Source organism: Lipophrys pholis, assembly GCF_963383615.2.
Source record: "Lipophrys pholis genome assembly, chromosome: 16".
NCBI lineage: Eukaryota > Metazoa > Chordata > Actinopteri > Blenniiformes > Blenniidae > Lipophrys > Lipophrys pholis.
This window is the reverse complement of record NC_137634.1, coordinates 2,007,460-2,033,814: the sequence shown is the minus strand read 5'-3', so window position 1 is coordinate 2,033,814 and position 26,355 is coordinate 2,007,460. Positions and strand designations below refer to the sequence as shown.

General features: G+C 45.3%; 1 protein-coding gene across 2 annotated transcripts in view; it reads right to left on the bottom strand.

Annotated features, from left to right (window-relative positions):
* arhgap32b (Rho GTPase activating protein 32b) overlaps positions 1 to 26,355 on the bottom strand; it is a 110,899-nt gene that overhangs the window by 65,826 nt on the left and 18,718 nt on the right. For both annotated transcript variants that reach the window (XM_080483045.1, XM_080483046.1), the window contains exon 2: positions 14,049 to 14,169. In XM_080483045.1, coding sequence (XP_080339171.1) covers positions 14,049 to 14,143 — 95 coding nt within the window. In that variant the 5' untranslated portion in view covers positions 14,144 to 14,169. The remainder of the gene's footprint in view (positions 1 to 14,048; positions 14,170 to 26,355) is intronic.

Below are 26,355 nucleotides of genomic sequence, written 5' to 3'. Positions count from 1 at the left end.
CAAAGTTCACAGATAACCAGAAGTGACCAGCAGAGGGCAGCACCGACCACAGCTAGACACAGATAATTAGCTAAATTGCTAATGGAAATGTGTCACCATGACATCGTGAAAACATCTTAAAGGTGACAGAAATCCAGTGTTTTGTGAAGCAACAGGCAGTTTCAAGTTTATATTTGTAATTGTTTTCGCTCTGGACAATTTGTCACCGTCACTATCAGTTTTCATTCAAAGACTAATTTCACGGCTAAATACCGACTGTTGGTAATTTGAGACGGCGCTCAGCCCATCACCTGGCAGGTTTACTTCAATAAAAATTAAATCCACAACAGCTGCAGGTTCGGTTTGCATTTGGAATACAGACGCCCTCATGGCGTCGTTTGGTGGGCGAACAATCTTTTGAGCAAACGAATAGAATACTTTAGTGTCGGTGTCCAACTAGAATGGAGTTAAAAACGGGTTCCACTGCTTTTTTTTTTTTTTTTTAATCACTACTGTGAGTAACTGTGGTTTTCCAAGGAACAAAACAAGGATTCCTCCCAGGCACCTGGAACAAACCACCCAGCTCCATTCAAACATGAAATCAATCACCATGCATCACTGCAGCGTCTCTTTTGACTGAAGAGTCCGTCAGAGTGAATCTGTATGGAGTCAGTGGGTTCCCATTACCATTGGTGTTAACTAATATGAAAAGAATCACAACTCTCAGAACCTCTTCACGAGGTTCGCCAAATACAGGATAAGACTGTAATCTCCTTGGAGCTTTTCTTTGAGAATCCTCAGCTAGTAAAAATACCACCACAATAAAAAAAAAGGCGCTTTAAGCTCAGCGCACAGCATTGTTCCAGAAGTTATAAAAACCTCAGTTGCATAATGTACATCCCAAAAGTGTCTGACGAGCTGCTCCGTTACATAATTCGGTCTGATGTTGGAAAAAGCTCCTCCAAACTTAAAGCAGCACTAAAGGCTGAAAGCCTGGACGTGTACGTCCATACCTCTTCTTTTTTATATAATTATTCATATTCACATGCATCAGAAGCCGTCAGACATTCCTGCCATTGGGTTTCATGTCTTACTCTAATATTCTTTCAGTCGTAGACGAGCAGAGATGCAGATTAATAAACTATTTATATTGCAGCTCATCAACACAGATCTCAAGTTTATGAAGAGTCCAACTGCAAAAGTAATATGGAAATATTTAGTTTTTACCAAAAAAAAGACACAAAGCTAAGGATTACTAGTAAAACAAGCATGTTTTGCAGTCCAAGGGCAGATATGAGGCTGTTATCGTGACAGTATTCATTAGAGGGGCTTAGATTCAACACGGCTGAAGCTAATCCTGCGTGTTCAAACACAGATTTGTATAAAAAAATATGTGTAATTAGACGTGTGGTGGCTGCACGCCAACAAGGACCCGTAAATGTCGTCACCTCCATCTCAGGTGAGCCTCCCACTTTGTTTCCCACAGCACAGAATCGACTGAACAGCAGCTTCAGCTTTACTTTGTCCTCTTTACAGGCCGTTAGTTTTATGAAGCCTGAACGGAAACAAGAGTGAGCCTCAGGAGCTCAGTGACTTTAAACAACATTACTGGAACCGGACAGAACCAGACAGTTTTGACAAACCCGAGTCAGAGACACATCTCTGACACCGAGCCTCTCTGGACGCAGCTTTTTAACCAGCTGAACGCTCCATAATGAGAGGCAGACAGTGACCTGATGCTTCCTCCCAGAAGCAACCTGAGATAAACTGACGCTTCTACTGGAACCCCACCAACAGCGGCACGGCAATATCATCAACTGAAAATATAATTACATTTAATAAAGTAAAGTAAAGCAAAATAAAATAAAATAAAAGTCAGCATTTTATGTTTTAATGCTTTATACCGACCAGTGCAGGACGGGGAGATTTTCTCTCATAATCTGAATCAGAAACTTGATGAGATCAGAGACTTTGGAGGGATTAGAAATGCGAAATGTGACTTACAGTTGAAAATGGTCAATATATTTAATGCTGCGTAACGCAATTTACTGCAAATGAAACCGCTTTTTTTTTTTTTTTTTTATTGTGCAAGTTGATATAGCAATACGGGTACATTTGTGTTAACAGGTGGCCCCGTAACGCGACTGTGTGAAAATACAGATAAATACAATAACAGCAGCAATTCACCACTTCCTTATTTGAGGTTAAAAACCGAAGCTTCAATCCTCGTGAGTTTGGAGTGTCGAGTTTGGTCACATGAAACAAAGCGGACATGAAACAGCGGCTCATCTGATGAAAGTAAGATCTTAGTCTGAACAACATCATCAAGGTGAAAGCCTGCCGTCATGTTAGAGAAGCTGAATACACACACACACACACACGCACACACACACACACAGCAGCGAGGCTTCACATGATCTAATGAAGCTCGGCAGACAAGATGGGAAAAAGTGTAGAAGCAGCAGGAGGAGGAGAGAGTCTAGTTCCCTGGAAGTTTCTGGAGCAGTTGGAAGATGGCGGCGGTTCAAACAACGTGGGAGTGGAGATAATTGGACGTAAGAAGGTCTGGATGCAGAGGGAAGCTCAGTAATGAGCCGTACTCTCTTCCTGTTACACGTCAAGCAGGCAGAATCCTCCGAGTGGCGATCAAGTCAAATCTTCTTCACAATGCCGGCATGTTTGAACTAAAACTCAAGGCAGCTCCAAACTGAGCGGATTCTGCAGAACCGGACTGGACAGGAAGTCCTGGGTAGTCCAGCACCAGCAAACACAGAGGAGAGGACTCGGGACTTTTTTTTTTGTTCCGATTTCTACCGGGATCTTCACACAGTGGCAGGAGTCCTCAGCAGAAGTGGCTGAAAAGTTTCTCCTCCTGGCCGTTGAGCTATGAATCCGTCCCGAGCGGACACATAAATCTACCTGCTGACATCACAAACCGACAAACTGCTCGCCAACACTATCCCGTCGTTACAGAGGATTCACTGAAGTCCACCTCCTGAATGGACCGAAGTCCTCCTGTCTGCTGGTTTCCTGAGCGCAGACTCCCGATGGAGCTCATTAAAACCAGTGAGGCTGGAAAAGAGGGGAGCAGACTCTCCACAGCTCGAGGACCTGAGAGCTCCTCCACATGGCCTCGATGAGGAGCGACCGAACCGGAGGTCAGAGACCAAATTAGAGCCGGAGAGGTAAACACCGAGGAGCTTCCACTTTGACTTGTGTTTCAGTCCAGAGCTTCACTGGTGGAAACATCTGGGGGAAGAATCTTAGTGCATGACTTTGTCCTTTCATCGTGATTTCTACTAAAATGACACGAGTGAAGAGAGAAACTATGTACTGTACATTTTTATAAACCCCATAGTTGTAAGTAAATAGGAAATACCTTCATCACAAAACCAATGGAGGGACTCCATTTGTAAAAAGAAAAAAAATGTAAATACAAGCCTTGGAATCAATGATCCCATTTTCATCACAGATAAAGCCCTACCTGGATGGATCTTTTTCAATTCTACATTTACAGCTTGTTCAACAGCAGTGACTTTTAATTGGATGAAAACAAGTTTGTTCATGGAGCAATTCAGCGTAGAACAGGGTTCCTTGTATGTATACTTTATACCTGGGGTCCCCAAGATTCACTTCCATCAGCGCTTCTTTCCTGCACTCAACTCAACAGTTTATTTTTCTCATATATCATTATACCTCATTCAGGCCTTTTTATGGAAAGATTCAGTTTGCCTAAAACCGGTCCGTGGTGCTAAAGATGTTTGGGAGCTTTGTTCTGTAACTCCAGGTGACGCACGGCACAGATAATTGAGGTCGGACTGTAGAATCATTTTTCATCTTACATCTACTTAGAGAACAGAAATCATGTTTGTATGTTTCTATTATTACCGCCGCCATGGCGGTTATACAATCACCTCAATCTCATATTAAAAACTAACGAGCTGATCGTCATGAAAACTGGTTCTCAGGATCATTTTGATCAGAGGAAGAACTCATTAAATGTTGGCGGGGATCCAGATCAGAAATAATTGTTCATGTTAATTTCTCTACATGTTGTTTCCTTCTTAGCCTGCCACTTTAAATGACAAGTGCATTGTGGGAAATGGAGTCGTAGCATGTTTTGGTTTTTGGAGGTGTAGTTTGTCGTCCCGCTGCTCCGGCGCTCGGCAGCAGACACCAGTTAGTGAGTGAAACGGCATAATAAACCTTAACTCCAGTTCAGATGATCACCTGGAAGAAGGTAAGAAGGTCGTCTCATCTTGTTTTCTTTCATGTGATGAAATAAAATCACTGGATCATCAAACTTAAATGAATCAAGGCAGCTGGTCTGATGTGGAACACGTGTCACTTCCTGTGTCGGAGGTCAGAAATCTCTGATTACTCTTGTTATTATTATCAACCTTAACGTTTGCTTGGGGTTTTCTCCTCTGACGGTTTATGGACGGCGGGGTGATGTAGTGGCGTTCGCTCTCGCCTCACACTCGTGCGTGACGCAATATAAAAGACCGATGTATGGATGAAGGAGATAAATCATATTGGAATGACACCAGTACGCCAGAATAGTTGATGTATTGTTACACTGCCTAAAGGGATTATAATCCCTCACCACGAGAGCGTCGAGTGAAAGAACGAGCGCAGCAGCGGCACATCAGTCGACGTGCTAAATGTTTTGCATTAAATATTGAAAAAGGAAATTTCCTCACAGAAATCATCTTCTGAATGTCTCTACTATGTTGTTTTTAACGTGTGCAGTTCATTAATCAGGGTGACGTTCACAGCTTTGTTCAGATTTCCAAAAATCTCCGGAGCGATGAAGTCAATAAAGAAGTACAACCTGAAAAGCTACGCCGAGTTCTTAGTACACACAGTGCAGTAAAGACCAGAGTAATGAGATTTCCATGATAAATAATCTAAACTGATCGATCACAGATCCTTAATGAATCAAAGAAGTTAATGTTTGATTATATCTGAGACGAAGGTTTTTCCTCAATGTTAGTATTTAAAGTCATTTCTGCTATTTTTTTTTAACAAAACTTTACCAAAATCTTCAAACACACTTCAGTTGGTGTCCAACTTTTCTTTAGGTCTGCTCTTTAGATGAAAAACGTTTGAGCTCAACGACATGTTTTCTGTCGACATGAAACCGTGTCCATGATGCCAATAATGCCGTCGTATATAAACCAGGCCTGTCGCGTCGCCGTTTCCACAGGAAAACAGCAAAAACACACAGACACCCACTCAAACCCAATCCGAGGAAAAGTGAGGAAGAAGTCATTAGTGTGGACTGACAGCAAAGTGAAGCTTCTGCTTTGGGTCACGCTGGAACAGAACACCAACAAAAGAAAATGTGTTATGACGTCTGTGTGAAGACGGAGACGCCGAGTCAGCGTTTCAGCTTTATCAGCTCTAAAAATTCTGGTGTCGGATAGAGAAGTGACCCTGCGGGTCAGAATTCTACCTCTCCAATAAAGAACGAAAGAAGAGTCACTCAACCCGTCTACCTGTGAACAGGTATTCAGTTTCTGCTCGGGAGTCTGGGAGGGGCTCATGAAGGAGCTTATGAAGAGGCCTGGACGATCAGAGGACAGACTCCAGAGGCATTACTGTCCTCCACGGTCACTGTCTTCATTCAGAAGTGAGACACACTCACACACACATCAGGAGGAGAAACTGCTTTTTCCAGAAAGCTGCTGCTCGTCTTCCCCGTCACACTGCAGCGCCACACTTTGCTCATCTTCAGCCGCTGCTTCCTGTCTGCAGGAACAGACGAGAGGACACTTCCTGAGCTGTGGTCCTGCTGACTCCAGTGTTTCTGTCTCCGACTGGGTAACACACACACACACACACACACACACACACACACACACACACACACACACACACACACACACACACACACACACACACACACACACACACACACACACACACACACACACACACACACACACACACACACACACACACACACACACAAGCATTTTCTTCAACCGCGCAATTTTGGCCCCGAAAAAACAACCGCAGCTCAATTTTCGTTTGGAAAATAAGGGTCGTGACTCTCTCGCAGCGTTTATCCTCAGATATCACTTCCTCCCGCCTCTCTCCGCGTCGCCACTGAATATCTGACTCAACGTGAGCTCAGCCCCAAACACAGACCCTGTGGGTTTTATGTAGTTACACAAAACACGGTTCCCCCTGCAGGTTTTTCCACTTCAGTCGGACTCCTGCAGGACTCCCGTCCCTGAACCAAGGGGACGCTGCAGCTGCTGGATGAAACAGGACATTTTGTGGCTCGTCACTGTTGAGGCGTTCAGAGTAGGGATGTCCTGACTGGATCGACGGTACGGGACCAGGGACTGAACACTAACCTGCCTTTTACTGCACAATATTATCTTTATATCGACCAATCCAATGGAGAGTAAGCTTTTGTGTCAATGTAATGATGTGCAGACAAAACAAGCAGGATGTCACAACAAAGCAGGCCGATAGTTCAATACTGTCCATATAGATTGAAAGGTTAGTTATTTTCTCTGTTCATTGATCGGTTGTCACAGTCCCCTTGAATCCGGGACGAGGTCTTCTAGTTACTTGTTTTTCCAACCTCCTGACCACAGCCAAGGATCGATGCTACTGGTTAAGAAATATGCAATGTTTAGCAGTACATTCTTTTCCCCCCCAGAGCTGTTGACTTCATGCCTGGAACCATGTCATCCAGAGGAAACAATAGAATCAGATTCTTTCCAATGCACCAGCACACAGTGCTTAAGGTTCTTGGACATTATGTTCCAGCGTCTTGGAGAACGTCCAGAGCATTCAGTCTGTCATCAGGATCCACCGCACGATGCTGAGATCATGAATTTGTGGGACTTGTCTCTTGGTGCTTTATGCCTCCAGTGCAGCATGGGGCCTTTCACTTTCTGATAGTCCAGGACTCGGTTCACTTGGGAGGGGGAGGAGCAGAGAACTTTCACACCATCATTTGGTTCACTGCATTCACCCTCTGACCACCACCAACCACTCACTCTCTCACTGCATTCACCCTCTGACCACCACCAACCACTCACTCTCTGTCATTCACCCTCTGACCACCACCAACCACTCACTCTCTCACTCATTCACCCTCTGACCACTCACTCACTCACTCACTGCATTCACCCTCTGACCACTCACTCTCTCAGCCATTCACCCTCTGACCACCACCAACCACTCACTCTCTCACTGCATTCACCCTCTGACCACCACCAACTACTCACTCTCTCACTCATTCACCCTCTGACCACCACCAACCACTCACTCTCTCACTGCATTCACCTTCTGCACAATGTGTGTGAGCCACTCATGTTTATTGGTCACCAGGTCACGATGGTGCAATTAGAGGATGACCCCCGGTGACCGGAGCAGCCAGAGTTCATTCTTATCCAATGACTGATCACTGACCACACAGCCGCACGCGAATCACGAGTCCAGAGCGGCTGCTCAAAGTTAAAAAAAAAAAAACACCCACTTCCCCTCACAGGACAGCCGCTTTAAGCTCATGAACAGGACGAATCCAGCAAGAAGACGCAGTAACGCAGCCAGAGGACGGCAATAAGACATGCCGATAGTTTGGGCGGCTGTGATTACTGTTTATGAGTGCAACTCTTAAGAGCAACGCATGTTTTGTGTTACTGGACTGAGCGCACATGGACACATGCCACGTTTAGAACTGCCAATAATACCCTCCAGAGAATATTATGGCACGGGTGTGATGGAAGGGCTCTCCTACGCATGGAGACTGAAGGGGAGGGGAATGCCTTCTGCTCGTCTCCACCAGGATTACACCCGGGTTTGTTAAGTTGCAACTGTTGTTTGCAGTCAATTATCTATCCAGGGAAGGAAAAATAAAAACATCTTGAATGCCTGAGCCATGAGAGTACTGTAACTTTCAATCGTAGTTTGGCCAAAACAAATCAGCACATTACCTCCAGTCTGGGAATCATTTCTCACATGTAGAACAAGGCTTCCACTCTCTGACACATTATTTTTCTCACTTCCTACATCTGCTCATCTGTGTAGACTTCATGGAGAGAAACTCAACTATTGTGACCAACAGCCTCTAAATCTCTGTTGAGATTCTCTCTGCTCAAGTTTAATGAGAAAGTTTGAGTTCTAATCTCCACATTGGAGTTATTCTGAGAATCTAATCATTTCCAAGGCAGTGAAAAGAGTAGCAGCGCAGCCCGGGCAATACATCCAACTCCACTTTATCTCCAACACAGCAGCTCCAAAAAGCCCGGCCTGATAACGGCATGCCCCCCCCCAAACTCCAGGAGATACGGCAGGGCTTAAGGAGCAGCAAATCTAGGCCAGGCTATCCAATAGCAGAAGAATGAGTCATACAACTTATTTTCGGGTGGATGTTGCTGTAATTGAACCAAGTTTGTGCCAGCTGCCGGTGGCTGAAGCAGTGACAGCACGATCTGTTTGACACTTGAGCTGGGTTTGGGGATCGGTGAAGCCCGCCGATCAGTGGGAGGAGGGGCGGACGTGCTGCCCTGCAGAAAACAACAGCAGGAGGGCAGAAATAAATCCCACCTCAGTGAGGGAGCTACTTCATAAGTGTAATCAGGGTAAAGCGAGTGGCAGACGATCGCTGAGCTGCGAGGCAAAGCTTCCTGTTGACGCCGGCACTCTCACCTCGAGTCATGAACACCACTGAAATATTGAAATGTTAGGAACAAGCAGCTGGAATTTAAATCGAGTTTCCCTTGCAGGGTGCTGGGCCTTACGGTTTGTGATGGCGTGAGGACGTGGATCTACGTTACTACGACACCCAAAGGTCAACCCAGGTTCTGCCAGAGAGATTCCATCTTTCAATATTTGGTCTGGAAACTTGTTGGGTTTCGTGGTACTGTAGCCACGTATTGATAACGAGGCCATGAAGACATTTTAATTTTATGGCCCGCGGACCACATGTTTGACAATCCTGACTAAACCCAAAAGAGATTTTAAGGAACAAACGATCCTTAAACAACTTGCAATCAAATACCACAAAGTCTGATTGAACCAGTGAAACTGCTTTTTTAATTCTTACAGAAACCGAGTATTAAACATGTGCTGTTGCACCAAACCGCATCCTTCAAACAGGAAGCGGATGAACGTCTATAAAATCAGCTGAGGTCTCATTTCCTGCAGTAATCCTCCTTTTAATTCCTGCTCCCTCCATCGCCCTGACCTTGCTCTCGCCTCCCTCACGTCGAGCACCACTACAGATTTCAGCCCCGATTTTGCCAGACGCTGAGTTTCAGAGAGCTTCCTGCCACGGTGTCCCGTCAGCAGCGATAAATGTTGTGCGGCAGCTATTTGTATTCACTTCCTACGTCTCCGCCGATGGTTTGCACCTCCGAAAAGGAACACCTTAAAATACCTGCTGCGTGAACAAACAAGCCAATTTTAACCGTGCGAGGCCTCGCTGCAGTTTGTTTCCTCGGTGGATGATGACACCAGGGAAAGGAAAGAGCACATGAAACAATACTACCACTTTTATATCTCATAACTACTTCTGAATGTATCTGCATAATGAATTAACACGTCACTTCCCAAAATTAGAGACCAAAAGCTTTATTTTCTTTTCCCCAACAGAAACACTCATCTGATACTTTGAGCTGAGAGTTTTGTTTTATCTGGGTCTGTTTTGGAACATTTTCCCCCTGGAAAATCAAACTACAGACAGAAATACAACATGTATTAGAACAGAGACCTGGTACCAGTGGCTCTGCAGCCATAAGTGGCTTTTTTCTAATCACACCAGACGACTTTTCAAAAAGACTCCCATAGTTGGGATATAAAAATATATATGAACACAAAATGGCTAAACTTACTGGGGAAAAAGGCTTATAATTGTCTAACTGCGACAACTGAAATGGCTAAAACTAGAAAAGGTTAAAAACAAACATCACACAATCTGACACAGTGTCTGCACTTCCAGGATTTGTGAGTAAATATGATCAAACTCTTTCTGCACTGAAGAAACTAAAAGCTTCCTAGATGCACTGAATCATGGTCACATTTGCAGATTTCTCAGTAGCGGTGTAAACTTCCCGTGTTTCATTCCGAAATCCAGTCAGAGTGAGGATACGGCCAGCCCGGGTGACCAGCATGTAAATGACACTGCATCTTCAGAAAAGTCTAACAAAGACCTGAACTTTTGGCCAGAAAACACCAAACCCTGATTGGTGGGCTGCCAGGAGTCGGTTGGTTAGTGACGACGCTCTCAGATTGTCTCCGTGAGCCGATGGAGAATATTAACATTCATCTATGTTCCATACAAATCAGGACTGTGTGCTGGTAAAGATACTCAAATTAACATAATATGAATATGAAATATGAAGCCAATTCAAACATCGGCGCTCAGCTGCAGTGAGTTTTTTCAGCTCTGTGGAGACAGTAAAGAGATTGAAACGGTTTGAGGAAACTATAACAACAGTGTGGTGAGTTTTTCGTAGCCTGTCCAGAGTAAATGATCAAAAGTCTGATTTATTACTGAACCTGCGCACGTTTTACCTCCTCATGGGAGGAGAAGGAAACCTTGGAAAGCCATGAGCAGTGATAAAAAGGAGAGAGAGTGGGGAAGCTGTTTGGTAGTCGGTGCACAAGACTTCACCCTCCTGCACATCCTGGATCTCGTCCATGAGCTGGAAGTCCTTTCAGTCTGCCGGCAGTTTAGCTCCTGTCCCATTGAGGCACTTTATCTGCCCTACATATGGCGCTGCAGACCAGGCTTCCATTCCTGCCTCTTCCTAATGAGCGGTGAGCGTCCGGCGAAGCCCGTCTCCTCCGAGCTGCTGCTGGGCGGACGTTCGAGATGGACTCCGACAGAAACAACGGGACGATCAGTGTTCCCCCGGCGCAGTTTAACGGGCGTCTGTATTAGTGACCGCTCATTGAATAGCAGCGTAGCGGGGCTGTACGTGGGAGAAACCTCATTACACAACATCGAGGGATGGATCAGGAGAGTTAACTGTTGTTCTAACACGTCACAAAAGAATCACTTTTCTTTCAAATCATCTCCAAAACCACCAAAACTATCTTGTGACAACACGTTTAACCTCCTTTAAAGCAGCACTTCCACACCTTTAATTCAGCAGCAGAAGACTGAGTCTGCACAGTTTGCTTCGAGGGAGATTCACCATTTCCCTCAAGAAGCTAATGGTAAGAAGTGTGTACTCCAAATCCCCTTGATAGAACCCCTCCAGGATCGCATGGCTTCTCTTATTAAGAGTATTCCAGTGCAAAACTTCCATTTGTGGCCACTTTTCTCAAAGTTGGTTAAGCAATTTTCAACGAATTGTGTGGACTTGGCATTAACATGTAGTCATGGGAACTAACTATTGAGAAGGAATCAGGCCCTGATTTGTTAGGATAAAATTCCCGTTGCAAACTCCAGCAACACGTGCAAATGTTCCAGTTCCTTCTAACTGGCTTCGTCAACTTTTCAAGCAAGTGATAAAATGAAGAGTTCACACATTGGAAGATCTCTAATATTATAATATCAGTCGGTTGGAATGCGACTGGAACATTCTTCCACACTGAAATACCATTTAGGATGAAGTGATGACCAAATACTGCTGCATGTGAGACCAATTCTGGTTAGCAGCCAAAATGCTCATGAAGGTGAGAAACCACCACAACATTCCTCATCGTGGAGAAAAAATTCAAGGATGACTTTGTGCATCACGAATGGCGCAGCAGCAGAAGAGTTTGGAATAATGTGAGCTACCTGCTGCCGCAGGAGGGGGAGATAAGAGGACGCAGGGTGGGCCGCCCTACTTTCACCAGGTCAGATCAACCTGAGGAATTTCATCCCGATTGGTTCCTCTTCTACGGAGGGAAAGATACAGAAAAGGGTCACTCACTGCAGGTTAAACTACATCAGGGAAACTGGTTAACATTTCGGGCATTGACTTGCTTTTCTTTTGCCATTTTTGTCAACCAGCAGCAACATTTTGTTTCTGCGACGTTTCTGGATTTGTGGAGATTTTGTTCAAACTTGCTCGAGCTCGGCCCGGTGCTATGGACTCAGAGGTTCAGCACAGTTCGGGGCAAGTTTCACGCGTGGACCTGTTCTGTGTTCCATCCATGCCAATGCTGTGAGAACATTACAAAGCAAAATGAGCTCAAACACGTTTTTTATGGGGTTAGGTAGAACTGAACCTGTACAGTTAATCCCTGAAAGCAAATTTCTATTATAAAAAAACATATTGACGCAGCTTCGATCAGCTGCTTGTACGATCACGTGAACCCTCCTCCAGCAGCAGCGTGTCGACCTTAAATTAGCCGCTGCGTGGTGCATTCAGCTCCAGATTGATGGGAGCTGCTCGGTGAGCGTGGGCCTGTTTGCCCGACTACATTACAGAGTCACCAAAAACTTTTTACAGCTTTTTTTCCCTTTCTACAACTTGTATATAGCCTCTGATTCATCCCAGAGATCTCCGGATTCACCGGACCCCCCCCTCCAGTCTGACGAGCATAATTGCAGCTGATTGAAAGAACCCTCCCACCCTCCTTTATCTGTCTCACTCACTCACTCTGTAGTACCGTTGGACTGCTGTCTAATGTATGCTAAGCTGCTGCTGCCATGGTAACCCCGGTGCAGGATTTAGACCCAGATCAGGACTTGGAGGGGTGTGTGAGAGCAACGGGGGGGGGGGGGGGGGGCTGTGCGGCCTTGACTGTAATCCAGCAGCAATGCCACCCTCCCAAAAACAACGACAAAAAAAAAAAAAAAAGACAACACACAGCAAAAACAGGCAGATGCAACAACAATGCAACAGTAATCCAGCTGCGGGAAGGTGTGTGTGTGTGTGTGTGTGTGTGTGTGTGTGTGTGTGTGTGTGTGTGTGTGTGTGTGTGTGTGTGTGTGTGTGCGTGTGCGCGCACCAGCATCCGACAACTGTGGTATGTGCATCTGACTGACAGAGGGCTGCTAGAATTCCCCCCCCAAAGTTAGATTGTGTGGTGACTAACAGGAATAGTAGGGAGATGAGAAGCGACTGAGTCACGGTTCAGTTTCCATCTGATTGTACAGTGTGTGTCAAAGGAGATCCCCAACGAGCCGCCGCTGGAGCTCAGCAACAGACACATGAGAAGGGCAGGAAGTGACTTCCCTGCTGGACCTGGAGGGGGAGATTGGGGGGGCTGGGCTGATGAGCGTTTATCTGGTTTGTGTGAACTGCTCAGAGGAGTGACAGAGGGCGATGGCAATGTAAGGGCACGTGGGGGGGTGAGTGGTGATGGTGGTGGTGGTGTGGGGGGGTGCCCAGCTGTGTGGATGACGTAACTGGCTGAAAGCTAATGGCATCGGCCACCCCCCCCCACCCCCTCTCCAGTCGGTGAAGCCGGGAGTCAAGGCGATGGAAATGTGAATGAAGGGTTTCCAGTAGTGACGCGGGTTAGTGATGGCTGCTGCCCAGTTGCTATGGGAGGATGATTTTGTGTGTGTGTGTGTGTGTGTGTGTGTGTGTGTGTGTGTGTGTGTGTGTGTGTGTGTGTGTGTGTGTGTGTGTGTGTGTGTGTGTGTGTGTGTGTGTGTGTGTGTGTGTGTGATGGTGACTGTGCAAACTCGGGGCTTGTGTACAGCGATACCCCCCCCACCCACACCCACACACACCACCCCCCTCACCACGCTCCTCCTCCCCCACACTGCATGCGCATACCCAGGTGTCATTTCTCCTTGAAGCATAGAGATGGCAAAGTCCCCACCACACACACACACACCTCCAGCACATGCATGCGCACACACCAGCTTCCCCAACTGTCCAAAGCGGAGCAGCAGCAGCGATGACGCTCCATGCAGAGCCCATGGAGCCACGTCCACACTGTCCATGCTTCTTCTCCGACTATAAACAAACCGGCACGCTCTCTAAACCTACAGACACCCAAGGTGTGGTCCTCTCCTCTCCTCTCCTCTCCTCTCCTCTCCTCTCCTCTCCTCTCCTCACATGCACACACACACATCCAGCCTGATGGACAGCGTTGAGGGCAGTGTGCTTGGTCGGATGTGTGGCGCCCGCCCGCCCGCCTCCTCTTACCTGTCCAAGATGTCATGGCTGGACGCGGCGGCGGCTCCCAGCAGTCCCAGTGCTGCACTCCCCACTGCTGCGGCAGCCCCGCTGCCTGCCTCCATGATACTGACTCACTGCAATGAGCAGCCTGCCAGAGAGAAGCAGAGAGAGCGAGGGGGAGAGAGAGAGAGAGAGAGAGAGAGAGAGAGAGGGAGGGAGGGAGTGGAGGATGTGAAGATCAGGAGGGAGAGAGACACCAACCAGATAAAGGAAATCACATGTAGAGGTGAGAGAGGGAAGAAAACACTGAAAAAAGTAGGGAGGAATGAAAGAGTGTGTGTGTGTGTGGGGGGGGGGGGGGGGGGGGGGTCTGTGAGAGCGACGTGCGGAGGAAGATGAAGGGAAGACATGGAGAAGAGGGGAGAGAGAGAGAGAGAGAGAGAGAGAGAGAGAGAGAGAGAGAGAGAGAGAGAGAGAGAGAGAGAGAGAGAGAGAGAGAGAGATCATTAATTGTGTGTGTGCAGTCAGGGGAATCAAATAAAGTCTTTTTTTTTTCGTGAGGCGGCGTTTCAGCTCTGGATGCAGCCCCGGGTCTCCATCCTCACTGCACCGACGCAGCTTTTTCTACGCCTTCTACACGGCCACCGTGCACGCCAACCCCCAAACACTATAGAAACTTTTAATTTGGCGAGGGCGAACGGGCGGCGCCTGGTGATTTGTGTTTCCTCGGTGCGGCCAAAGTCCCGGGAAGATTCTGCACATTATTCTGCTGATGTATCAGAAGTGCAGCAGCGTTTTCCTCTGCACAGCCACAAACTAGAAGCTATATAATCCCCCTGCGCACTAACCGGTGAGCAGGTTCCTCCACCTTCTGCTGCACAGAGCCACAGAGCCCAGGGAGGCGGACGGAGAAGACCAGGGCTCAACCTCAAAACTTATTCATGTGATGGAATACAGGCTCCCTGCAGGTCTTTGGGACATGAATGGGCAGATGTTTCTGGAGCTTCCCCAGCAGCAGCTGGAGGGTGAACACTCCTGGAGACCAGCGTCATGGTAGCATGCACAGCTCAACTACAAATGTGACTCTTGGTCAGGGAAAGTGGAAACCGCAGAGCTGCAAAGGTCAAAAACGTTAGGTTGTGTGTGCAAAATGTCCTTTTTCCTTGTCCTTCCACCTTCCACACCGTTTTATCCAACTCAGGGTCACCAGCCCGTTACAAGACAAACGACACATTCACAAGTTTGCAAGTAAAAGTGGTGAAGATCTTTTTTATAATTTCAATATTCATTTGAACAAACACCTGCAAAGTCGCCTTTAAAGAGTCTGCTACCTTTACTAACATTTACTACACCATCGTCTGCATACATGGATATATATTTCCTACACACAGCAGATACTACGTGGGACTAAAGGATGAAGATCACTAAAAGGAGATAAATATTTACATCGTACTGTTCTCTGTGTGTGGGTGGCATTGCAAAAACACAGCACTGACTAGTGTCCCAGCATGTAAATTACAACGTTATCAGCATTTCTCACACGTGTACAGCAATTAGCAAAACATTAAAGTCTTCACATGTCACTTTTTTTTTAAAGAATGGAAGAATATTACTTTTTTCCAGCAGTCCTACACTGACACTGCTAAAATTGTGAAAATGGTTCAACAGGTAAAAAATGGTAAAACTGCTAAATCAGCAAAATTAAAAATTGAAAATATATAAATATATAAAGTTGAAATGGTTGATTCAGGTAAAACTGCTAAAATGACTAAAACTGTCCCAAATTTCAAAGTTCTTAAATTTTACAAATCCATCAAAAGCTCCAGTTTTGGTTAATACAGTCAAATTATTCATGCAAGCTTAAATGGGTCATAGAAATATGTAAATTAACTGTCTACTGGTTTTCCAACAGTACTAATCTCCCCCATACCTGGAACGACGTCCCACAAGTGAAGACAGTCTGTCCTCTCTCTCCCTGGCTTGTTTCAGGTTTTAAAAAGTGTGTTGCTCCAACCAGCCAATCAGAGCTCAAACCCTATATGGTGTCATCTGGGGTTTAGCCAATCCCAATCAAGGTAGGCCCTCCCTTTGACTCCTCCCACAATTAGGCAGCTCTGCTCTGGCACATGGCACCACGAGAGGAAGTACTTCCTCCTCTTCCCAAGATGGGCATGTGTGGGCGGAGTCAGTCCAGCTCACACAGACACAGCAGATTCTGAATGCAGCTCCTATGATCCAATATTCAAATGGAGGAAAATCAAGGAAAAGCTGGAAACTTTGAATACTGAAGGTTTCTGGACCGACCAGACCAAGTGAAAATAGTGGAAAGGTGAATAATAGGATCCCTTTAAAAGCCGCTTTGTCTCCCCAGATATGAATTTGGGGTAAACTGTCTCTCAGTCTAAAGGTTGCAGGTCTCTGTCCAAACTATTCAGCCTCCATTGTCTCATTGCTATTTTCTCAGATGTGTAATGTCAGAACACAGGGCAAATGTGCAATAACTTCCTGCTACAGCTCAAGATAATGTTGGTTTTAAACGGCCTGTTTACCCGAGTGTCCAAACCGCCACGATTAATGAACGCCTCCATCTGACGGGCTGAAACAAGAGAGCGTCGTGGCAAATTGTGCTGCAAGTGAATGAATTATGAGGCCGCTGCTAATTCTTCCTCTGTCATTTGCTTGTGATTACTCAGCTAATTGTCTCGGCTCTGAAGTGCCTGCTGGGCTGCTTGAGGAGAGTAGAAGAGCGGCAGAAGTGCAGCCTCTTCTCAGGCTGGATGGTTGGATAGGAGGCGAGGTCCGTGTCCATGATGCCACCCGTCATTGGCCGTCACTCTCCAGTCCGCCGTGTTAAAACTCGCATGCACTGCAATTAGGCTTACTGGGAGCCCTGCAACAGTGCTCATCTCCTGCCCACTGAATCATCACTGCGCCCATAATCACAGCGCACAACGCCCCGCTGGGTATTATTGTTTTAATGCCACCCACCCACATGACAGCCGCTCAGTGAAATCCTGATGTGACGGCGTCTGCAGACCAAAATAGTCGATGCACACAAAGCGGGGCCGACCCAGTAAAAGGAGGAAGTCCGTACGGCTGCATGTGTGCGGCAGGCGGTGACAGCGCTCTGTAATCCTGCGAGGATGGCGCCGCGGGGGAGGGGGGGGGGGGGGGGGGGGGGGGCGTAGGAGGAAGAGAATCCTCGCAGGCTAAACACGAGGCAGCTGCTCCTTCATCTGACGAGCATGTAATCCCCGCCGGGCTTTCTGCCGCCGGATGGTGGGCAGTTCCACCAAAAAGGCCACCACAGGAAGTCACCTCAGATACCTGGCATGTCAGGAGTGTGAATATATTCAAGATGAAATGAACATGTCGATATCTACAACACAAAATGACTCAATTTAAGAATAAAAGTGAAATCCCTCTTGCAGTACGTTTCACAGTCGAAGTGTTCAGACACTTCCTGGATGTACAACTAAGGAGAAGCTCAGAGGAAACAGAAGGTAGGACATGAGCTTCAGACTGAGAATAAAAATGCTTTTGCCTGCTTCACTTCATAAACCAAGAAAGGTCCTGGCAACCTTTTTTTTTTTTTTAAAGCATGGTGGAGGCATCATCATGCTGTGCAGCTGCTCTGTTGCTTCTGGTTCATTTTAAGTATCGAAGGAAAATCTAAATCTGACCATTATCAAGAAATGTTAAGAGAGAAAAGCTGGAAATAATAAGTTACTTTAACACAAAGACCTCTGGTAATAAAACTACTAATGCTGTTAGTTACTTGATGTGGTCTAGTTACCGTTAGAAAACAGGTTTAGCGTTGTCACTCTCCATGCTCCTCCTGTGATAGCTGTTTTATATATATATATATATATATATGAATATAGAAAGAGAGAGAGCGAGAGACATCGATATGTCCTTACAGCAACACGAAAGGCATTGGAACGTACATTAGCATCCACAGTACCTGTGATTAGCATTAGCAGCGTTACGTAACGGTGAGCTTCGTTCCTAAGAGGCGTCTGCAGGTTGGCGACGTAGTTTCGTTGCTGCTCCTTTGTTAATAAGAATAATTCTGTGCGTGCGTTAGTGCGCGCAGACAGGCGGCGAACACTTCAGATCTACGTCTGAGAAAGTTTCCCGTTCAGGGAGTGATTCAGGGATCCTTGTTCTAAAAATAACGAGGCAAACAGTATGAATCATGAGCGGTTAGGGCTCCCTCTGGACCAATCAGAAACTAGCGCCTCACCTTCTTCTGACCCTGCGAGCTCCTGCGCTGGAAAAGAAGTGGGTGTGCAGGAGGACGGTCGGCACACAGTTATCGACCGCCATGTGGAGCAGCGGCGAGCTGCCGACACGTGCGGCGTGTTGAGATTCACCTCGTGTGCTCCAGTTTACTTACACACACACACACACAGATACCCTGTGTGTGTGTGTGTGTGTGTGTGTGTGTGTGTGTGTGTGTGTGTGTGTGTGTGTGTGTGTGTGTGTGTGTGTGTGTGTGTGTGTGTGTGTGTGTGTTGCGGATGTGGAAACACGTCTCTGAGGTGTTGGCGTATGCCGAGCAGGCAGCCCGGCCGAGCCGCCCGCGAATACCTGATACAGCAGAAAAGTCGTAAAATGGCCGACCTTGGCTCGGGCGCGAGCCTCGGAGGAGATTAAAAAAATGAGAATTGAGACGTCACTGTACCGTTAACAAGCTCGGTGTCATCACAGGAGAAAGTTAACCTACATCCTCAACTTTGTGTCACAATACAGACCCGAACACACAGAATAGAAGCATTTCTTTGCACAGAGGGAAAAAAAACAAAAAACGTCACCTTGAGCAAGAGCAGCTTTTCACCTTTCCTCCTCACAAGTATCGAGTGCTGATGAGCACAGATCACAAACACCGTGCTCAAGCTTTGTCATCAGCTTCCAGCAAAGCAACACAGCTATTTTCCTCCAACCTTGTGGTGGGTGAGACAGCGATGCCGTGTAACCGTGGCAACCGTACACAACGAAGACGCAAGAGGCGAAAGATGTGCCAGAAGACGCTTGGCGGAAAACATCACTGATGGTCCGAGTGTTTCAGGTGGTACACCCCGACCCGGACGACCCGGGGAGGATGATGTGGAGCTTCCTACTCACGTCCCAGGATCCGGCGCCACTCGATCCAATCAGCCCAGAACCACTCCGATAGTCCTGTCACACCACCGTCAAACGTAACAACGGTTTGACAGATTCTCTCCATCCGAGGACAGAATGGTTTTATACCAACTTAAAAATGAGTTTAAAAAATAATATAACTAAACATATTAAGTATTTTTAGGCACCAGTTTGGACTGGCTACTGGCCAACATGGTATGTATGTTTTACTACTGAATATTTTAATTAGTGGTGATATTTGGTGTTTTATTTATACAAGTAATAATTAAGGGCTTTGTCATGTTAGAATCCCAATCAGTTGCATGTTCAATCTCAATATTTGACACCAAAGACAATATTTATTTCAAATTTCAATTCCAAGAATGAAACAATAAATCACAAAATCAAGTTGAAACTTATAATGTGGTCAATTGTTTGAATATGGAGGTCGGGGGAAGATTCGTCCGTCGTATCTTTTGCTTCTTTTTTAGATTATTACTAAATTATTTGTAATAGATTAGAGGAAAAATGTGATCAAACCTATGAGACTTGATCTGAAAAAAGCAAAGGTAACAAACCACAATTAATCCCAGTGTTCAGAGTTAGCTCGTAGCTACATGTTTAGCATTAGCTGGCGGCTACATCTGTATTGTTAGCTGGTGGCTACATGTTTAGCATTAGCTGGCGGCTACATCTTTATTGTTAGCTGATGGCTACATGTTTAGCATTAGCTGGCGGCTACATCTGTATTGTTAGCTGGTGGCTACATGTTTAGCATTAGCTGGCGGCTACATCTGTATTGTTAGCTCGTAGCTACATGTTTAGCATTAGCTGGCGGCTACATCTGTATTGTTAGCTGGTGGCTACATGTTTAGCATTAGCTGGCGGCTACATCTTTATTGTTAGCTGATGGCTACATGTTTAGCATTAGCTGGCGGCTACATCTGTATTGTTAGCTCGTAGCTACATGTTTAGCATTAGCTGGCGGCTACATCTGTATTGTTAGCTGGTGGCTACATGTTTAGCATTAGCTGGCGGCTACATCTTTATTGTTAGCTGATGGCTATATGTTTAGCATTAGCTGGCGGCTACATCTGTATTGTTAGCTGATGGCTATATGTTTAGCATTAGCTGGCGGCTACATCTTTATTGTTAGCTGGTGGCTACATGTTTAGCATTGAGGTGACACAAAGACTTGCATTTCTTTGTTGATATTTTGCACACAGTCGTCCTCGTCCACGCTTCCATCCCACAGTTTTTAAACTGAAACTTTCCTCAGTATTGTAGCTGAAATAAAGGAGCGGGAAAAGTCTTCACACTTCATTAAATAAAACAAAGGATCACTGGCAATTGGTCGAAAAGGCAGAAAATATTGGCACACCAGATATTGACGAGAAAAATCCAATTATGTGAGATCCTTTCCCGACGATAGATCGTCTGAATGGCTGGAGGCCGTATACCTCCGCAAACCAGCACATCTGACATTAACGACTGTCCAGACTCTCGTAATGTCTGTTCAGGAATGCAATAAAGAGTGTACTGGGTGTGGGAAGGAGGCATTTACTACATCCCTCTGATATGCTCAATGAAACATTTGCACAGGAAAAGGTGGAGAAAGAACAGCCAGGAAGTGTCGTTCGCAACTAAATCCTGAAATGAGTGTGACAGTAGTTCGTACCGGTGCACCGATGCTGCCCATCGATTAAAAATCCTGTGAAATCCTCCTAAATGGCGAGCCGATCCACACAGTGTACAATCTGCTTGGTCATTTTAATCGAGGGCATCGCACTGCGTTCAGCGTCACCAGTCTGTCCAGTCCCGCAGCACCGCTTACTTTTCTGTCTATTCCCATCAATTAGCTGCAGATCTCATTTCCAGCGGCTCCGAGGAGCAGCCAGCGAGCTCACGTCACGTCTAAACTGCACAGCCATTACCGATTTGCACTCGCAGCTTATCAAACAGGCCGTTATGATGTGTCCGTGACATTCAGCGAGCTGTGGCAGGCGGCCAGGCCGGGATTTAGAGCAGCAGCCTTCTGAGCCTCATACAACTTTATTTATCGCTGTACCACAGCCGTCATTCACTTTCTGCCCCATGAACAGTCTGGAGGAATCTCCAGCGTCACCGGAAGGACTGGACGATACAGCCTTTTATCAGTATCTCGATATTCTTAGGCCGTATCGCGATACACGATATACATATCTCGATATGTTGCCTCAGCCTGAAATAAACCCTTTATATGGACGCAATCACACCAGTATGACGATCCTATGTCTACATTAAAACATTCTAATTCATACTACATTAATATAGTGTGTGCTCACATACTCTGTGATGACTGTGGTCATAAAACTCCAATCCTACACGAAGCTTTCTCAGAAAGATTTTGTCATTTTCTGCTTTTTAATGACTTTTTTTTGCTGACTGAACGTCAGGAGAAACAATTTACCAAATGTATGAGGAACATATTGAGATAATTATTTCAAACTAGGTGAATTTTATCTTGATTCGAGTTTTAGGTTGATCTGCAGATCAAACGAGTGTCTGGATATGGTGAGATAAAAAAAAGATTAGATTACAGTAGTGACGTTAATTCAGAACTGAGTTTGATTGCTAAACTCAATTTTCACGTCACCTGTCTTGTTATTTCCGATCGGCGGTTGTTTTTGGGCGTCAGCAGGATTCTTTGAGTACCGATTTTTCTTTTGTTAGGTTGTCTTCATTTTTTTTAATCTTGGTCGTTCTTTCCATGAGGTCTTAGTGACTAATGGAGTTTTTCCCTACATGTTTACCAGTTATTGATATGTTGGCTTGCTTGTAGTCGTATAGTCTGTTTCTTAGTTGTTATTGGTATCAGGTATTTTTAGTTATTCTTTTTTTTTTTTTATGTATTTGTTGTGGCGTTGTTTTTAGTTTTTGAATTGTTTGCATCAGTCGTCATGATGTCGTTTATCTTCATGATTTCTTTTGGCTGTTTCTTTTTTATTTGTCTAGGTGATTCTAAAAGATGGTGTTTATGACGTATCTGGTAGTCAATGTTTTCACCGACATGTAAGTTATGTATTTTGGGGTTTTCTCTATACTGGTGTAACTAGTTGTGTTGATAACTTCCTGTATATTTTAGAAAACTGTGTGCTATTGTCATTCCTAACTAATTTCAATGAGATTTTGTTAATCGAATAAAGATCAAGAATTAAAAACCTTTTGTCATTACCCGTTCTTTGTTATTCCGTTATTATTGGTGTAGTTGGGTGTTTTTGTTGGTTTGTCTCGGGGCCATTTTCTTTTGGTATAGAAATACAAGGGGACTCTGACTCATATGTTAACATGTACAGACTTTACTTTGTAGAATTGAGTCCCAATTAAGTACATATATTTTCTCCAGAAACCAAATGTTTGTTTCAGTCATGTTCATGGTAAAATACCCACACTGCACTTCTGCGTACTGGTGTTTACTGACTCCTCTGTCCATATTCAAGCTCATGAACAATCCTCATGTACAAAAGGAACACTTCATAATGAGCTGGTGTTCCACCAGCGAGCTGAGGCTCTTCTCCCCGTCAACAGTTCGCAGTGACACATCAACCCCTGGTGCTACAGCGCTGCATTAATCGGCCCTGAAGCAGCCCGGCTTAGGCTACTTAAAGAAATAAACTGCAACGCTGCGCTGCAGATTGGAGTTTGAAAGCCTGTAATCACAATCCAAGCGTTGATTGATTCAGCTGAAAGGATGAACGGACTTCACACTGAAGACGTGATCAAGTAGATGATGATGGATAAACCCAGATTACTGCGGCATGAATTACCTCTTAAGTGGCTTGAGCGACGCACAACAGGATTTAATCCATGACGGAGTAGCTGGTTTCAGTCTCAGCTAAAGTGAAACTCATTTCAGCCCTGGATGACATAATGTGACTGATAACTCCAGTGGAACTTCAGCACAGACAGATTATTAATAGATGTGTGTACCGTCGGTGTGCCTTTAACTAAGTCATATTAGAAATTTGGTTGGAGAGAGAGAGAGAGAATAAACTCGTAAAACATCAGGATGATGTGTGGCCATTATTTCTTCAGACCAATGCAGCTACATATAGCTTGTGGTGCAGAATCGAGAATTTTAAGACCTTGCTTTTAATTAATCCAACTCTGTTCCTTGAGTGAAGAGTATCCATGAACTTTCTGCTTCAGCAACGTTCGTTCCAATGTTACAATTCACTCATTGACATAAACAATCACCTGATCAACAAAGCAGCCAAAGAGTCAAACTCCTTATCCACCAACAAACCCACTGACCAAGCAAACAAACAATCAAATTAATTTACTGTTCAATGAAAGTTTCCGGCCTCCACATGCCCACCTAACAACATGCTCCCTACCAATCTAATGAATTTAAGAAAAATCTACTTCCTGCATCTCCTTACCGACCAAACAACAATCAAATGAAAAAACAGACTGCCTGAATACCTACCTTTACTAGCTATTCTAGAAACAAATCAACCACTTCAGGAACTAATCTACTCCCCCACTAACCTATATATTTACATATTGTGCCTACCTATCAACCAACAACCTGAGCAACTCAACTACCTGTCTATCAAACAACCAGCAGACTAACTAAACAACCAACAAACCAGACCTACTCTGTACATCCGATTGAAATCGTTGACCAAACCCCGATCTCCATTGACAATTCAGTGTAAGTTTTAAATAATCATTTCATCAACCTTTCTGAAACGGTGGTTTTATTTCGGATGAATGCTGTCGATCTGTGCTGGGTGTTTAGTTTGTGGAAGGATTTGCTGCAGAACTCGATTGCTCACATTAACACGGCAAATTTCACACAAGTGCTCCTTAAACATCCCCCCTCATGAATGATTCCAGTCAGTCAGTCAATTGCTCTTCATCGTGAGCTCATCAGAGCAGCTTTGCAGTATCAGCATGCAACACGCTGGAGTGTTCGCTTGCAAACAGCGCCTCCTCTAAGCTACACAGTGTGTGAGTCACATCGCCTCATCCACATCAAGCTTATACATTTTCACTTTGAATTATTCCTGGAGGCACAAAATTGCGGTCCTTTCCTCCACCGGACTGTCAACGTTACATGGATATCTACGTGTTGACATTTCGACCGAATCGCTGCGATTTCTTTTTAATGAGGCTGGATTCCCTCTAATTGTGTCAAAGGTCCATTATGTGGGAACAAAACTGAAAGAGCATTACTGCAACGGCGAGGCGTTCTCAGAGGGAAATATCTTCCTCCAGACATTTTTTAAAGGGTAAAGCCGAACACACAGGTGGCAGGAACAGCACCCATGTTTGGCATCTCTTCTCTTGTGAAACATTGAACAAATGTGTCCGGTCCTCCCTCTCCGTTACAGCAGCAGTACGGCAGGAAGCGGTGCTGCCTGCTGATGAGAGAGGAAACTGCCCGAAAGGTCGCTCAGCTCAACTCAGGGGTGAAGGTTCAATGGTCCAGAGAGCCACCTGTTCTGTCCAACTGTCCTTGAGCAAGAAGCCACAGCTCCTCCTTCAAACAGACACACAAGGCGTTATCAAGGCCGAGTGCTGGGAAGCTGACGGTTTTCTGTGTTGCAAATAAAAAGGGATTGAGCAATTTTACTGCTCGTGACACTTCAGTCACGAGGACGCTTGAGAGTGTGACCTGCAGCAGAAATGATGTATGCGCTCCTCGTGGAGCTCAAACTGTGGATCTCAGCAGTTCATTATGAAGACGAGCTAACGCAGAAAAGACAGAAATACTTCACTTGTAATACTGTTGGAAAACCTTTAGAAATGGAATTTTGCATAATCTGACACCTTTAAATAAATCCAAACCTGGACAGTCTGGTCTGATCCTTCAGGATCTCACAGCTTCGGTGGAGCTGAATGGAACCAGGTGCTTCATTGAGGATGTGTCTATTAGCAGCTGGGAGGGCTTAGCTAAATGCTGCTTTCAAAACAATATCTTTGCTCTGCCCAGTGCAAAGCCTGCATGTTAGTGGAGAGAAGCCCTGTTTAATATGCCAGCATGTGGCCGGGCTCTCAGGACTTGAAGCAGAGGATTTGATGAAGCACACTGCATTTAGGTTAGCATCAGGAAGGCTAATCTCGCAGGCAGCAGAACATGTGAAGCTGCCAGAGAAAAACCCGCTTCACCATGGGTCATCTCCATCTCACCCAGCAAAGGGAGAGAAATGCAGCTCTGGAACCGGGTTTGAAGTGAGATCATGAAAACACTTCTGGACCAAACTGGGGCAGAAATCCTGAAAATGTCAAGTGACTTATTTTCTGCTGGTAAGCAGTACTGTTAGCAGTAACGGAGCAGGAAGTCCTGCATCTGATCATTCGTCACAACTTCAAAGTATTTTTCTCATTTCTGAGACTTTAATCACTTTAATTGTAGTTAATTCTGTGTGGCAAAATGTTTAGTAACAACGAACACGGTACGGTTTTCATGAAAAGGCTGTAATCAAGTACAAAAGCCACGATTCACCGAACAACAGCAAATTAACTTGCTAAATGAAAATACATGATGATTCCTTTTTCCCTTCAAGATAATAAACTAGTAGTTAGTAGACTGACAATTTAAACTGATATTGAGCACGTTTAATTCCAACCTCAAGATTGATGGTTTGATCCCCTTTGTCTCAAAACCTTTCCAAGTGGAATTATCCTTGAGAAACAAACCGACTGCTCAAGTGGCAAAATGTGTGATATAATTAAAATGCGAGAAATTACACCGACTGTGCTGACCTCAATTGGGTGAATACAGCTATTAGTGGTGAGCTACAAACTTAGAACTCAGATTTATTCCTGCTTTAAGAGAAAACTCGACCCCTGCTCACTAACAATTCACAGTTTCACCAGTCAAATGACGTCACGAGGCCGTGCTTGTCCCTGGTGGGTCTGGCCTCATCTGACAAATAGTTGCGTGATTATTTGGCACACACTTGCACTGCTGTGTGATTCATGCCCAGGTTGGGTTTATTATAACAGAATCTTCCACAGAGCAAAAGTCCCTGGACCCACCGTCTGGAGAAAGCATTGGGCGCCGAGAAGATCGTCGTGGCCCCGGCAGGAGAGCCGAGAAGTGAGAAGGAAAAGAAGAGAAGTGCACATGGTGAACGACCTTGGAGCTGATTTAGAAGCTCCGGCGTGAAGCCTGGGTAATAAAACTTGTTCTCATAATTAGGAGGCTAAAATCTGATAA